The sequence below is a fragment of the Bufo gargarizans genome, chromosome 2 (assembly GCF_014858855.1).
Source record: "Bufo gargarizans isolate SCDJY-AF-19 chromosome 2, ASM1485885v1, whole genome shotgun sequence".
Taxonomy (NCBI): Eukaryota; Metazoa; Chordata; class Amphibia; order Anura; family Bufonidae; genus Bufo; species Bufo gargarizans.
In genome coordinates this window covers 203,148,194-203,161,806 of record NC_058081.1, presented here as the reverse complement: position 1 = coordinate 203,161,806, position 13,613 = coordinate 203,148,194, and the positions used below count along the sequence as shown (strand labels likewise).

Sequence of the window (13,613 nt, the reverse complement as noted above, 5' to 3'; positions counted from 1 at the left end):
ATTTCCATTAACACTTTGTATTGATCCGTTACCTAGCTGACAATCCTGAGCTTGGCCAGTTGTTGTTGCTTTTACCACATGTCGAATCTCTTGTGGGGACAGTTTCAATCCGTCACGTTTCTTTGCAATTATATCAGCAATGCTAAACATTTCATCTTAGAAAAAGAAAAAACAAAACAAAAGTACATTGCAATATAAAAGGGGTGATTCAAAGTATTTATGGTATGTGATATACTTTGCATGTCATTTCAAATTTTTACTTACAGTTGTCAAGAAATTCTAGCACTGATACACAGAGCAACGTACAGTCATTGCAGCAATTATCCCCTCTGTATGAGGGTGAACGAACGCAACTATGCTACTACCAATTTATTTGACAAAATAGGGCAGCCACGGGAAATCTGAATATTAGACTTCTATTACATCTGCGTTTAACTGATCTGGCAGGGTGTTTGCTGCACAGAAATGAGAGTTTTTGGTGCCAGCAGAATGACATGATGAATGAGCATTTCATTGTTCATCAGATGATCGCTAAAATCTTTTACACAGACCAGACTCATCTCCGATAATCTGCCAATCATTGGACCATGTAAAAGGACCATTACTAGTAATTTTAGTTGACAGTAGCAATCAGTGTCAGGCGGCTTTTGCCAAGACCAGTAAGAAGTGGTAGATGAGGTTTCATACTGATAAATGTAAGGTTATGCACATGGGAAGGAATAATGCAAGTCACCAGTACATACTAAATGGTAAAATACTGGGTAACACTGACATGGAAAAGGATTAAAAATTTTTAGTGAACAGCAAACTAAGCTGTAGAAACCAGTGTCAGGTAGCTGCTGCCAAGGCCAATAAGATAATGGGTTGCATAAAAGGGGCATAGGTACCTGTGATGAGAACATAGTCCTACCACTTTACAAATCACTAGTCAGACCACACATGGAGTACTGTGTACAGTTCTGTGCTCCAGTGAACAAGGCAGACATAGCAGAGCTGGAGAGGGTCCAGAGGAGGGCAACTAAAGTAATAACTGGAATGGATGGACTACAGTACCCTGAAAGATTGTCAAAATTACGGTTATTCACTTTAGAAAAAAGACAACTGAGGGGAGATCTAATAGCTATATATAAATATATCAGGGGTCAGTACAGAGATCTCTCCCATCATCTATTTATCTCCAGGACTGCGACTGGACATCCTCTGCGTCTGGAGGAAAGAAGGTTTGTACACAAATATAGAAGAGGATTCTTTACGGTAAGAGCAGTGAGACTATGGAACTCTCTGCCTGAGGAGGTGGTTATGGTGAGTACAATAAAGGAATTCAAGAGGGGCCTGGATGTATTTCTGGAGTGTAATAATATTACAGACTATAGAGGGGTCGTTGATCCAGGGAGTTATTCTGATTGCCTGATTGGAGTCGGGAAGGAATTTTTTTCTCCTTAAGTGGGGAAAATTGGCTTCTACCTCACAGTTGTTGTTTTTTTTGCCTTCCTCTGGATCAACTTGTAGGATGACAGGCTGAACTGGATGGACAAATGTCTTTTTTAAGCCTTACAAACTACTATATGTTACTGTGTTACTCTCCCATAGCTTTCCTTGTAGCCCATCTCATTTACAAGTTATTAGAAACACCTCAGCAGACACTGGAAATCTGAACATTAAGGAGTTAATGTAACTAATATTTTATTGAGATTAATAGAATAACTAAAATGAAGGCATGACAAAATATAATAACAAAGCAGAGTGAAAAAATTTACCTTTCAACAAGGTGAATTCCTATTCCTTCCAGATCACCTAAGAACCAATCTGGCAAGCAACATAGATAGACTATCCTAATATATATCAGTGCATGGATACTCCTTACTTTATACTGTCCATAAAAGGCTGAAAATGAAAAATCATACCTTCTCTTCCAGGAACTGATATGGACGACATCTGAAAAACAAGAGGAAATAAAAGACGGTTAATACCAATGTCCTTCACTGCATAAATGGTTTATTTTTCCAACGGTGAATAAATATTTATGTTGTAATAGTAGAACATTATATGAGCCCTGTGTAACCTGGGAGCTGAGGTAACACACGGTTAGAAAGATATTCCATTTTACACTTGGGCAAGACTCAGCCAGTATTTCAGAAGCTGCTTGCTGTATTACAGTGGTCCAGTCATTATTGTGTTCAGTAGCTCAGATGAAGGGTCTATGTGTAAATATCTGGAGTGCTGCCCAGGGGCTGCCTAAAAAGAATACTTAAAGGGCTTCTGTCAGCCCACTAAACCGTTTTTTTTGGTTTACAAATAATCCCTATACTGCGAGCTTCCTATACATAAGTTAAATAATCATTTTGGTTCAGTAGAATTTTATAAAAAGCTATTTTTAAAATATGTAAATTACCTTGTTACCAGCAAGTAGGGCGGCTACTTGCTGGTAGCAGCCGCATCCTCCGATCCTAATGACGCCCCCTCCGCATTGTGATTGACAGGGCCAGGGAACGGAATCGTTCTCTGCTGGCCCTGCCTGTTTGCATTCAAAATCCGGCGCCTGCGCCGCGGCCGTACCTATCTTCAATGTGCGCAGGCGCACTGAGAGGCGGCCGCTCGCTCGTCCACTCCATCCTCAATGCGCCTGCGCCGGGTGTAGATGTGACGTCATCGGCGCAGGCGCATTGAGGATGGAGCGCCGAGCGAGCGGCCACCTCTCAGTGCGCCTGCTCACATTGAAGATAGGTACGGCCGTGGCACAGGCGCCAGATTTTGAATGCAAACAGGCAGGGCCAGCAGAGAACGATTCCGTTCCATGGCCCTGTCAATCACAATGCGGAGGGGGCGTCATTAGGATCGGAGGATGCGGCTGCTACCAGCAAGTAGCCGCCCTACTTGCTGGTAACAAGGTAATTTACATATTTTAAAAATAGCTTTTTATAAAATTCTACTGAACCAAAATAATTATTTAACTTATGTATAGGGAGCTCGCAGTATAGGGATTATTAGTAAACCAAAAAAAATTAAATAATGGTTTAGTGGGCTGACAGAAGCCCTTTAAAGAGGACCTTTCACCACTCCTGACATGCCTGGCTTAATAGCTTCATGCATTCCCCATGTAATAACAATTCTGGAGCCTCTATTCCTATGGCTTTATGTTGTGCCGTTCCTTTATTATTTCTACTAGAAGTTATGAATGAATTGCTAACAGTCTGCAGTAAGGGTACAGAGGGGAGGTAACACAGTTTGACAATGGCAGCACTGAATGGATAGAGTAAGACTGTGCAGGTGCACCCCCCTCCAACTGGTTACCTCCCCTCTGTACCCTTACTCCAGACTGCTAGCAATGCATTCATAGCTTCTAGTAAAAATAATAAAGGAATGGCACAGCATAGAGTCATAGTAATAGACGCTCCAGAATTGTTATTACATGGGGAATGCAAGTAGTTACTACAACAGACATGTTACGAGTGGTGACAGGTCCTCCTTAATAATTTTTTGTGCCAATTAAAACCAGATTGTGACAGACATCCTTTTCTTCTAATCTGTTTTTATTTTATTTTTTTATTCTATTTCATGAATATGATGATGAAGTCTGTCCATCTTGCCTGAGCTATTCTTGATAGCAGTTAGAGAGATGCTTTACAGCAGCCACCATAGACCATAAACACAATGGTCAGGAGGGGACCTCATTGACTTCTATGGGGTGTTTTCTAGGCATGCTCTGTGACCTGTGCAGAGGTCAGGAGGCAAAAGATAAACTTTAACAACCACCCATTGTGAATGGGGGATCCTTTATTATCTATACAGTCAGGTCCATAAATATTAGGACAATGACACAATTTTAACATTTTTGGCTCTATACACCACCACGATGGATTTGAAATGAAACGAACAAGATGTGCTTTAACTGCAGACTGTCAGCTTTAATTTTAGGGTATTTACATCAAAATCAGGTGAACGGTGTAGGAATTACAACAGTTTGCATATGTGCCTCCCACTTTTGAAGGAACCAAAAGTAATGGGACAATTGGCTTCTCAGCTGTTCCTTGGCCAGGTGTGTGTTATTCCCTCATTATCCCAATTACAATGAGCAGATAAAAGGTCCAGAGTTCATTTCAAGTGTGTTATTTGCATTTGGAATCTGTTGCTGTCAACTCTCAAGATGAGATCCAAAGAGCTGTCACTATAATGAAGCAAGCCATCATTAGGCTGAAAAAACAAAACAAACCCATCAGAGAGATGGCAAAAACATTAGGCGTGGCCAAAACAACTGTTTGGAACATTCTTAAGAAGGAACACATCGGTGAGCTCAGCAACACCAAAAGACCCGGAAGACCACGGAAAACAACTGTGTTGGATGACCAAAGAATTATTTCCCTGGTGAATAAAACACTCTTCACAACAGTTGGACAGATCAAGAACACTCTCCAGGAGGTAGGTGTATGTGTGTCAAAGTCAACAATCAAGAGAAGACTTCACCAGAGTGAATACAGAGGGTTCACCACAAGATGTAAACCATTGGTGAGCCTCAAAAACAGGAAGGCCAGATTAGAGTTTGCCAAACAACATCTAAAAAAGCCTTCACAGTTCTGGAACAACATCCTATGGACGGATGAGACTAAGATCAACTTGTACCAGAGTGATGGGAAGAGAATAGTATGGCGAAGGAAAGAAACTTCTCATGATCCTAAGCATACCACATCCTCAGTGAAGCATGGTGGTGGTAGTGTCATGGCGTGGGCATGTATGGCTGCCAATGGAACTGGCTCTCTTGCATTTCTTGATGATGTGACTGCTGACAAAAGTAGAAGGATGAATTCTGAAGTGTTTCGGGCAATATTATCTGCTCATATTCAGCAAAATGCTTCAGAACTCATTGAACGGCACTTCACAGTGCAGATGGACAATGACCCAAAGCATACTGCAAAAGCAACCAAAGAGTTTTTTAAGGGAAAGAAGTGGAATATTATGCAATGGCCAAGTCAATCACCTGACCTGAATCCGATTGAGCATGCATTTCACTTGCTGAAGTCAAAACTGAAGGGAAAATGCCCCAAGAACAAGCAGGAACTGAAGACCGTTGCAGTAGAGGCCTGGCAGAGCATCACCAGGGATGAAACCCAACATCTGGTGATGTCTATGTGTTCCAGACTTCAGGCTGTAATTGACTGCAAAGGATTTTCAACCAAGTATTAAAAAGTGAAATTATGTCCCATTACTTTTGGTTCCTTAACAAGTGGGAGGCACATATGCAAACTGTTGTAATTCCTACACTGTTCATCTAATTTGGATGTAAATACCCTCAAATTAAAGCTGACAAATGAAAATGAAAAAAGCCAAAAATGTTAGAATTGCATCGATGTCCCAATATTTATGGATCTGACTGTATATAGGAGGTTATAGCTGTCATTGTAATCCTGCCTCTTATGATAATGAGATGACTGCTAAAAAGTGATCTGCACAGACCAAGAAGTGTTGACTAAATATTAGGCTTAGTGGCCAGTGTGAGGACTGCAGGATTTCAGCATTTTTTTATATATAGGTAGTGACATGGAAAATTAAAAAGTTACATCATCAAAAATTATTTGAAAATATATTTAACATAAAAACTTGATTTAAACAATGTCATTTTCTGATCACACATTCTCTTTAGCATTGTAATGAAATGTTCTATGTATGCATTTGCTGATTTTATAGTCTAAAGAAAACTGGTTTGCCAGGCACATTACTCCCCGTGTTTTAGGGTTATATATTTTGGCTTGGAATTAGTTAGTGTACATAGGATTAGTAACAGTTTATAAGGCTGAAAAAAACATCTGTCCATCCAGTTCAGCCTGTTATCCTGAAAGTTGATCCAGAGGATTGTAAACTACCTCTATAATTATTATTTGGAAAATACTGTATTGAAATCTATTGTCCCAGATGATAGCATGCTGCCAGTCGATACACCAGAGCAAAAGAAGCTGTTCTGCAAAATGCCTTAAATAAACTAAGGTGTTACAGAAACTATGATATTTGCATAGTGCAGCCTGTAGCTGGCCAGCTAAGACTTGTCCTAGGTTGCTAATACGGCTTATATGTGTATACAGCTAAACCTGCTAATAACCTTAATACAGTTTCCATGTTTATATTTTAAAGACAAAAGTTATTTACTGGGACTTCATGTTTTTTTGGATGTCATGTAACAGTTATATATTGTGTTTACAGAAGCAGAAAAGATAATATGCCTTTAAGATTTATTATTGATGAATGTAAGGTAAGCTCAATGACACAGCAGAAACAACAGAAAGCATAGAGTTAAACTGTTGTTACTGCCCAGGAGTCTTGACCAATCATAGCCAGCCTCACACTGAGCAGGAGTCTTGACCAATCAAAGCCAGCCTTACAGACAGTCTGTGTGGGGAATCCCCTAGCTGGAATCATTATTCACCAGAGAGAGGAGCTGAACAGACACACAGTTCCAGTCATAGTTCAGTTTTATGGGAACAAGAGGCCAAAATGGGTATTTAGAACAATTTGGTGTAACTGTAAGTAAACATACATAACTGGTTCAATATACAGTTCTAATCACATATAATGCTCCCATTGTTAGTATTGTGATTAGAACTGAACCAGTTATGTATATTTACTTACAGTTCCACCAAATTGCGACCAAATTGCAATCTACAAACTGCTCAAAACAATTGTATAGAGCAAACTGCAAACCAGGTTGAGCAAGTAGAACTATTGGTTAAACCTCAGATATACCTCTCAGAGAGATCATAACGTGCCTAAATAACTTAAAGTGAGAGTACAGATACTGAACAGAAAAATATATCCACCATGTTATGTTGAATAACAAGATTGAACAGTTGAACCACCATCTTATGCATACTGCCATTTTGGGATGTTTTATTCAACACATGTTATGTACATGGACTATCTGCTGCAGAGGCGGCAGTGTTATATATGAAGAAAAGTTGAAGTTAATAAAGAAGTTATTTCAAGCATTTGGTGTGCTCTTTACACCTACTGTTTCCATAGAACGGCGCTGGTGGAATTACAGAGTAATAGTCTGGTTGGACTAAAAGGTTAGAGATATCCAAATTCATCTAATGCCACAGTACAAAAGGCACTTCATAGTGCTGCGCCTGCCACATTGAAACTATTACTGTCAGAGGGCGAAGCTATAGCACAGTAAAGAGCACATTAGAGCAGCAGAGCTGTTCCCTGAGTGAGCAAGCAAAGACACCTCAGCGGAGCTAACATAGAGGCCATAGAACGTGTGCATTAGTCAAACTGCAGCCGACTCTTAAAGTGGCAGAACGGCAAAGGCAAAATAGTCAGAGAAAGAGCGCCAACCCTTCTGCGATCCCTAGAGAGAAAGAGACGCATGATGGCCAAAGTCCAGAGCTAGAGTGCCCGCACCGTTATCCACGAAGAGGCCATGTACTGCAGCCAGCTAATTTCCCGCCTCTAGGCCCAAAGCCTGCATCAGCATATGCAAGCCAGCGCATTGCAAGTCAGCACAAAGAATTGCAAGTCAGCACAGAACATTGCAAGCAGCGTATCCAATCCAGCGCATTTCAAGTCATCACAAAGCAAAGCATCGCAAGTCTGCACAGAGCATCGCAAGTCTGCACGGAGCATCGCAAGTGATCGCAGAACATCGCAAGTCAGTGCAAGCATCGCAACACAGCAAGAAAAGACACGTCTCCTTTAAGACTGACATTTGTTCCTGCTCTTCAGAATAAGGTCAGGGCTTTCCTTTTATTACTTATTATTGCACATAGGTTTTGGCATAATGAGACATTTTTTGTGTTCAGAAATAAGAGACTTTAAAGTAAAACAAAGGACAGTTTGAAGTAAGTACACGGACTCTAAAGTATTTAAAGTGAAAGTCATGTATTGCCTGTATCTATTGCTATTGCATTTAAAGTGAAAGTAATTTATTTCTGCATTTGTCAATATTGCATTTAAAGTGAAAGGTCCTTTAACCACCTCAGCTCCCCAAGCTTAAACACCCTTAATGACCAGACCACTTTTTACAATTCTGCACTACACTACTTTCACCGTTTATTGCTCGGTCATGCAACTTACCACCCAAATGAATTTTACCTCCTTTTCTTCTCACTAATAGAGCTTTCATTTGGTGGTATTTCATTGCTGCTGACATTTTTTGTTATTAATCTAAATTTACCAACATTTTGGCAAAAAAAGTGACATTTTTCACTTTCAGTTGTAACATTTTTCCAAAATAACGACATCTATATATAAATTTTTCTCTAAATTTATTGTTCTACATGTCTTTGATAAAAAAAAAATGTTAGGGTAAAAGTTATAGCGTTTACAAACTATGGTACAAAAATGTGAATTTCCGCTTTTTGAAGCATCTCTGACTTTCTGAGCACCTGTCATGTTTCCTGAGGTTCTAGAGGTTCTAATGCCCAGACAGTAGAAAAACCCCACAAATAACCCCATTTCGGAAAGTAGACACCCTAAGGTATTCGCTGATGGGCATAGTGAGTTCATAGAACTTTTTATTTTTTGTCACAAGTTAGCGGAAAATGTTTTTTTTTTTTCCTTACAAAGTCTCATATTTCACTAACTTGTGACAAAAAATAAAAACTTCCATGAACACACTATGCCCATCACGAAATACCTTGGGGTTTTGAAATCAAGATGTGTAATGCCCTGTGAAATCCTAAAGGTGCTCTTTGTAATGTGGGATCCTTTGCCCACTTAGGCTGCAAAAAAGTGTCACACATGTGGTATCGCCGTACTCAGGAATAGTTGGGCAATGTGTTTTTGGGTGTCATTTTACATATACCCATGCTGGGTGAGATAAATATCTCGGTCAAATGCTAACTTTGCATAAAAAAATGGGAAAAGTGGTCTTTTGCAGAGATATTTCTCTCACCCAGCATGGGTATATGTAAAATGACACCCAAAACATATTGCCCAACTTCTCCTGAGTACGGCGATACCACATGTGTGACACTTTTTTGCAGCCGAGGTGGGCAAAGGGGCCCACATTCCAAAGAGCACCTTTAGGATTTCACAGGGCATTACACATTTTGATTTCAAACTACTTCTCACACATTAGGGCCCCTAAAATGCCAGGGGAAAGGCGTCTGCCAGGACATAGGAGCTCCGCCCAACAGCCATACCCACTTAGCTCGTATGCCCTGGCAAACCCGATTTCTCCATTCACATCAATCGATGTGGATGAATAAATCATTGCCGGGATTTTATTTTTTATATACAAAGTGTTTGCCAAAGCATATGAACACCGCCGCCCCCTCAGCTCATATGCCTCGGCAAACGTATCTTTTACTGCATAGGAGAAATCTCGTCTTGCAGCGCCGCATACACCGACTTTTGTATAATCTGACAGCAGCGCAATGCTACTGTCAGAATACACATCAGTGCTGCAGCTAGTCGATCGGTTGGTCCACCTGGAAGGTAAAAAAAACAAAAGAAAAAAGAAAAAAACAGGCTGCAACGCAATAAATTTATTAACTTTATAAATAACATTTGAACGGAACATATAAACTTTATTTAACTTTATGTTTTTTTGTTTTTTACCTTTATAGGACAAACCTCTCCTTCCCCATGGGACAATGTGCAAAGCGCAAATCGCCCAGAGATGTGGCGAAGTACATTATGCACTTTGTCCCAGGTGAAAGGAGAGGTTTGCAGCAGCTCTGTGTGAATGGGCCCTAATAGCCCTGTGTGCCTGTCCTGTGAGATGCAATCCCTATGCTAAGTGTACCTGTGTGTGGTACTTGCGGAAACACTCCCCTAAGCATAGGGCAGGGTGGTCAGGGCAGTCAGGACAGAAATAGCGGGTGTCACGCCTTATTCCACTCCTGCTACAGACACAACATCTTTTTCGGGGTGACGGTTGGGTTGAGGTACCAGCAACGACATTGGGGAAATGTCGCTCGTGTAGACGGCTCACTACACTGGTGGTTGGGACCACGGAACCTCCTGGATACAGGAGGTTCTCAATGATCTCTTCCTGAAATTTGAGGAAGGATCCTGTTCTCCCAGCCTTACTGGAGAGGACAAAACTATTATATGCAGCCAATTGAATCAAATATACAGACACCTTCTTATACCAGCGTCTAGTGCGTCGGGAAACTAAATAAGGAGCCAACATCTGGTCATTGAAGTCCACTCCTCCCATGAGCGAATTATAGTCGTGGACACAGAGGGGCTTTTCAATGACACTGGTTGCTCGTTCAATTTGTATTGTCGTGTCTGCGTGAATGGAGGAGAGCATGTAAACGTCACGCTTGTCTCTCCATTTCACCGCGAGCAGTTCTTCATTACACAAGGCAGCCCTCTCCCCCCTTGCAAGACGGGTGGTAATGAGCCGTTGGGGGAAGCCCCGGCGACTAGGTCGCGCGGCGCCACAGCAGCCAATCTGTTCTAGGAACAAATGCCTGAAGAGGGGCACACTTGTGTAGAAATTGTCCACATAAAGATGGTACCCCTTGCCAAATAAGGGTGACACCAAGTCCCAGACTGTCTTCCCACTGCTCCCCAGGTAGTCAGGGCAACCGACCGGCTCCAGGGTCTCATCTTTACCCTCATAGATCCGAAATTTGTGGGTATAGCCTGTGGCCCTTTCACAGAGCTTATACAATTTGACACCATAAGGGGCGCGCTTGCTTGGGATGTATTGTTTGAAGCCAAGGCACCCGGTAAAATGTATAAGGGACTCGTCTAAGCAGATGTTTTGCTCAGGCGTATACAAATCTGCAAATTTCTTGTTGAAGTGGTCTATGAGGGGCCGAATTTTGTGGAGCCGGTCAAAAGCTGGGTGGCCTCTGGGACGGGAGGTGGTGTTGTCGCTAAAGTGCAGGAAACGCAGGATGGCCTCAAATCGTGCCCTGGACATGGCAGCAGAGAACATGGGCATGTGATGAATTGGGTTTGTGGACCAATATGACCGCAATTCATGCTTTTTGGTTAGACCCATATTGAGGAGAAGGCCCAGAAATTTTTTTAATTCGGAAACTTGGACGGGTTTCCACCGGAAAGGCTGGGCATAATAGCTTCCCGGGTTGGCGGCTATAAATTGAGTGGCATACCGATTTGTTTCTGTCACGACTATGTCCAAGAGCTCCGCAGTCAAGAACAGCTAAAAAAATCCCAGTGCCGAACCGATCTGAGCTGTCTCAACACGAACTCCAGACTGGGCGGTGAAAGGGGGAACTAATGGTGCGGCTGAAGTTGGGGACTGCCAATCAGGGTTTGCCAGCACCTCAGGGACTCTAGGGGCTCTACGGGCCTGTCTGTGCGGTGGCTGCGACAGGGTAACTACTGCACGTGCCACCGTACCAGTTTCAACTGCCCTTCTGGTGCTCGCCACTTCACCATGTTTTACGGCAGTGCTGGTACTAGGTCCAGGGTGGGCTGCGCTGCTGGTGTATGCCTCACCACGTAATCCGACAGCGCCACTCTGCTGCCCTTGAAGCGGATCCTGCGCAACCTGTGGTGTAGCAACACAGGGCCGGGTACGCCTGGTGGTATCGGGGACCTCAACCTCCTCGTCCGAACTTTGTGTCAGACTGCCACTGCTTTCTACAGGTTCATATTCTGACCCGCTGGATTCGTCAGATGAGGGTTCCTATTCCTCATCCGACTGGGTCAGAAGCCTGTAGGCCTCTTCAGAAGAATACCCCTTATTTGACATTTGGACTACTAAATTTAGGGGGTATTCCCTGAGACTACCCAAGAAAAAAAGCAAGCCTGTCTTACAAATGGAAAGCTAGCGAAGTACCGGAAGCTGCTGCGATTGATAAAAAATATCAAAACTGATTTTTTTTATCGCCGCAGCGCTTGTGAAGTGATTGTGCAGTGATAAAAAAATAATAATTTTTGTCACTGCGGCGGGGCGGGCGTGGGTGAACGCACGTGTGGGCGACCGATCAGGCCTGATTAGGCAAACACTGCGTTTTGGGTGGAGGGCGAACTAAGGTGACACTAATACTATTATAGATCTGACTGTGATCAGTTTTGATCACTTACAGATACAATAAAAGTACAAATGCTGATTAGCGATACGCTAATCAGCAAATCAGTGACTGCGGTGCGGTGGGCTGGGTGCTAAACGATCGCTAACTACCTAACCAAGGGGCCTAAACTATCCTAAAACCTATCAGTCAATACCAGTGAAAAAAAAAAGTGACAGTTTACACTGATCACTTTTTTCCCTTTCGCTAGGTGATTGACAGGGGCGATCAAGGGGTGATCAAGGGGTTAATTGGGGTGATGGGGGGTGATCTGGGGCTGTGTGTGGTGTTTGGTGTGTACTCACTGTGATGTCTGCTCCTCTGCTGGAACCAACCGACCAAAAGGACCAGCAGAGGAGCAGAGAAGCCATTTAACACCTTATATTTATAAATATAAGGTGTTATATGGCTTGTGATTTGTTTTTTTTTAAATCATCAGCCTGCCAACCACAATCATTGGCTGGCAGGCTGATGATGTAATACTCCTCTAACTTTTGCCGGCCCGCGATGCGCATGCGCTGGCCGGCTGTGAGCGTCATCTTGCGTCTCGCGAGATGCCGCGCCGATGCGTGACTCTGCCTGAGACAGCCGCCTCCGGACCGCGATCCTGCATTAGGCGGTCCGGAGGCAGTTAATATTCGTATTGATTGTTATAGCATTTAAAGTAAAATGTCTGAGCCTAGTATTACCATGCCACTGTTAGAGGATACAAAGATAGATATGGTAGAAAGTGAAGAGCAAGAAGAACGTGTCTGAGTTAGAAGAGTCTAATGCAGCTCTAGTCTTGCATCAAACAAATCTAGTCCAAACAAATGACCTAAGACGTTCATCATGTGCCAGAAAAGCGACCCCAAAAATGCTGGAAGATTTGGAGCAAGAAGCAGCATTAAAAGAGAAAAAGTTTGCCTGAATGTAAGATAAGTGGAAATTATACATTAGAGGCATTTGTGGAAAGCTAAAACAAGAGCTTATGGCAGCATATGTCAACCTGCGGTCGTTTACGACACCTTCCCAGGATATTGTAAGGAACATGGACACATGTATTGCGGTCACTAAAGATTTGGTAAAGCTCATGAGAGAACGATCATCTGCAGAAAACTATGATGAAGTTTAAGCAAGAAGTAGAATCAACAAGCTTTTTATGAGAGACTATGCTAGGTCCTTAGGGGGAACCACAATCTCAAGTGTGACTTCCTTCGCTAGCAGAAATGCCACCCATATATCAGAGTCCTCAAGTACTTCAGCTAAAAGAAAGGAATTAGCTGAACAACTTGCTGTCAAGAGAGCAAATATTGAGATGGAAGCTGCCATCGAGGTGCAGCGACAACTGGTGGCTGAAAAGGAAGCTGAATTGAAAAGTCTGGTAAGTTAAGATCATAGAAGCCAGACTAAGAGTACATGAAGAGGATATGAATCAGAGTAGTCATAGGTTCAAATCTGTACTAAGTGAAGAAGCAGACTCGTATTTTCCACCATATGCCCAGGAGAATGGAAGGAAATATCCAGCACCTAGTGAGGAAATAAGTCATTATCCTTCCATCCCTGCTCAGAAAGACAAAGAGAGGCCTAGTCCAGTGTTAGTAAAAAGGTGTGTGAATTTACCCTCTATATCTACCGGAAAAGATG

At 42.4% G+C, this 13,613-nt stretch overlaps 1 protein-coding gene across 1 annotated transcript in view; it reads right to left on the bottom strand.

Moving 5' to 3' along the window:
• LOC122929741 (thymidine phosphorylase) overlaps window positions 1-13,613 on the bottom strand; it is a 61,534-nt gene that overhangs the window by 29,547 nt on the left and 18,374 nt on the right. Inside the window, exons 2-3 of the mRNA XM_044283414.1 lie at window positions 1,905-1,935; window positions 33-155 (exon numbers count right to left, since the gene is read on the bottom strand). Coding sequence (XP_044139349.1) covers window positions 33-155; window positions 1,905-1,935 — 154 coding nt within the window. The remainder of the gene's footprint in view (window positions 1-32; window positions 156-1,904; window positions 1,936-13,613) is intronic.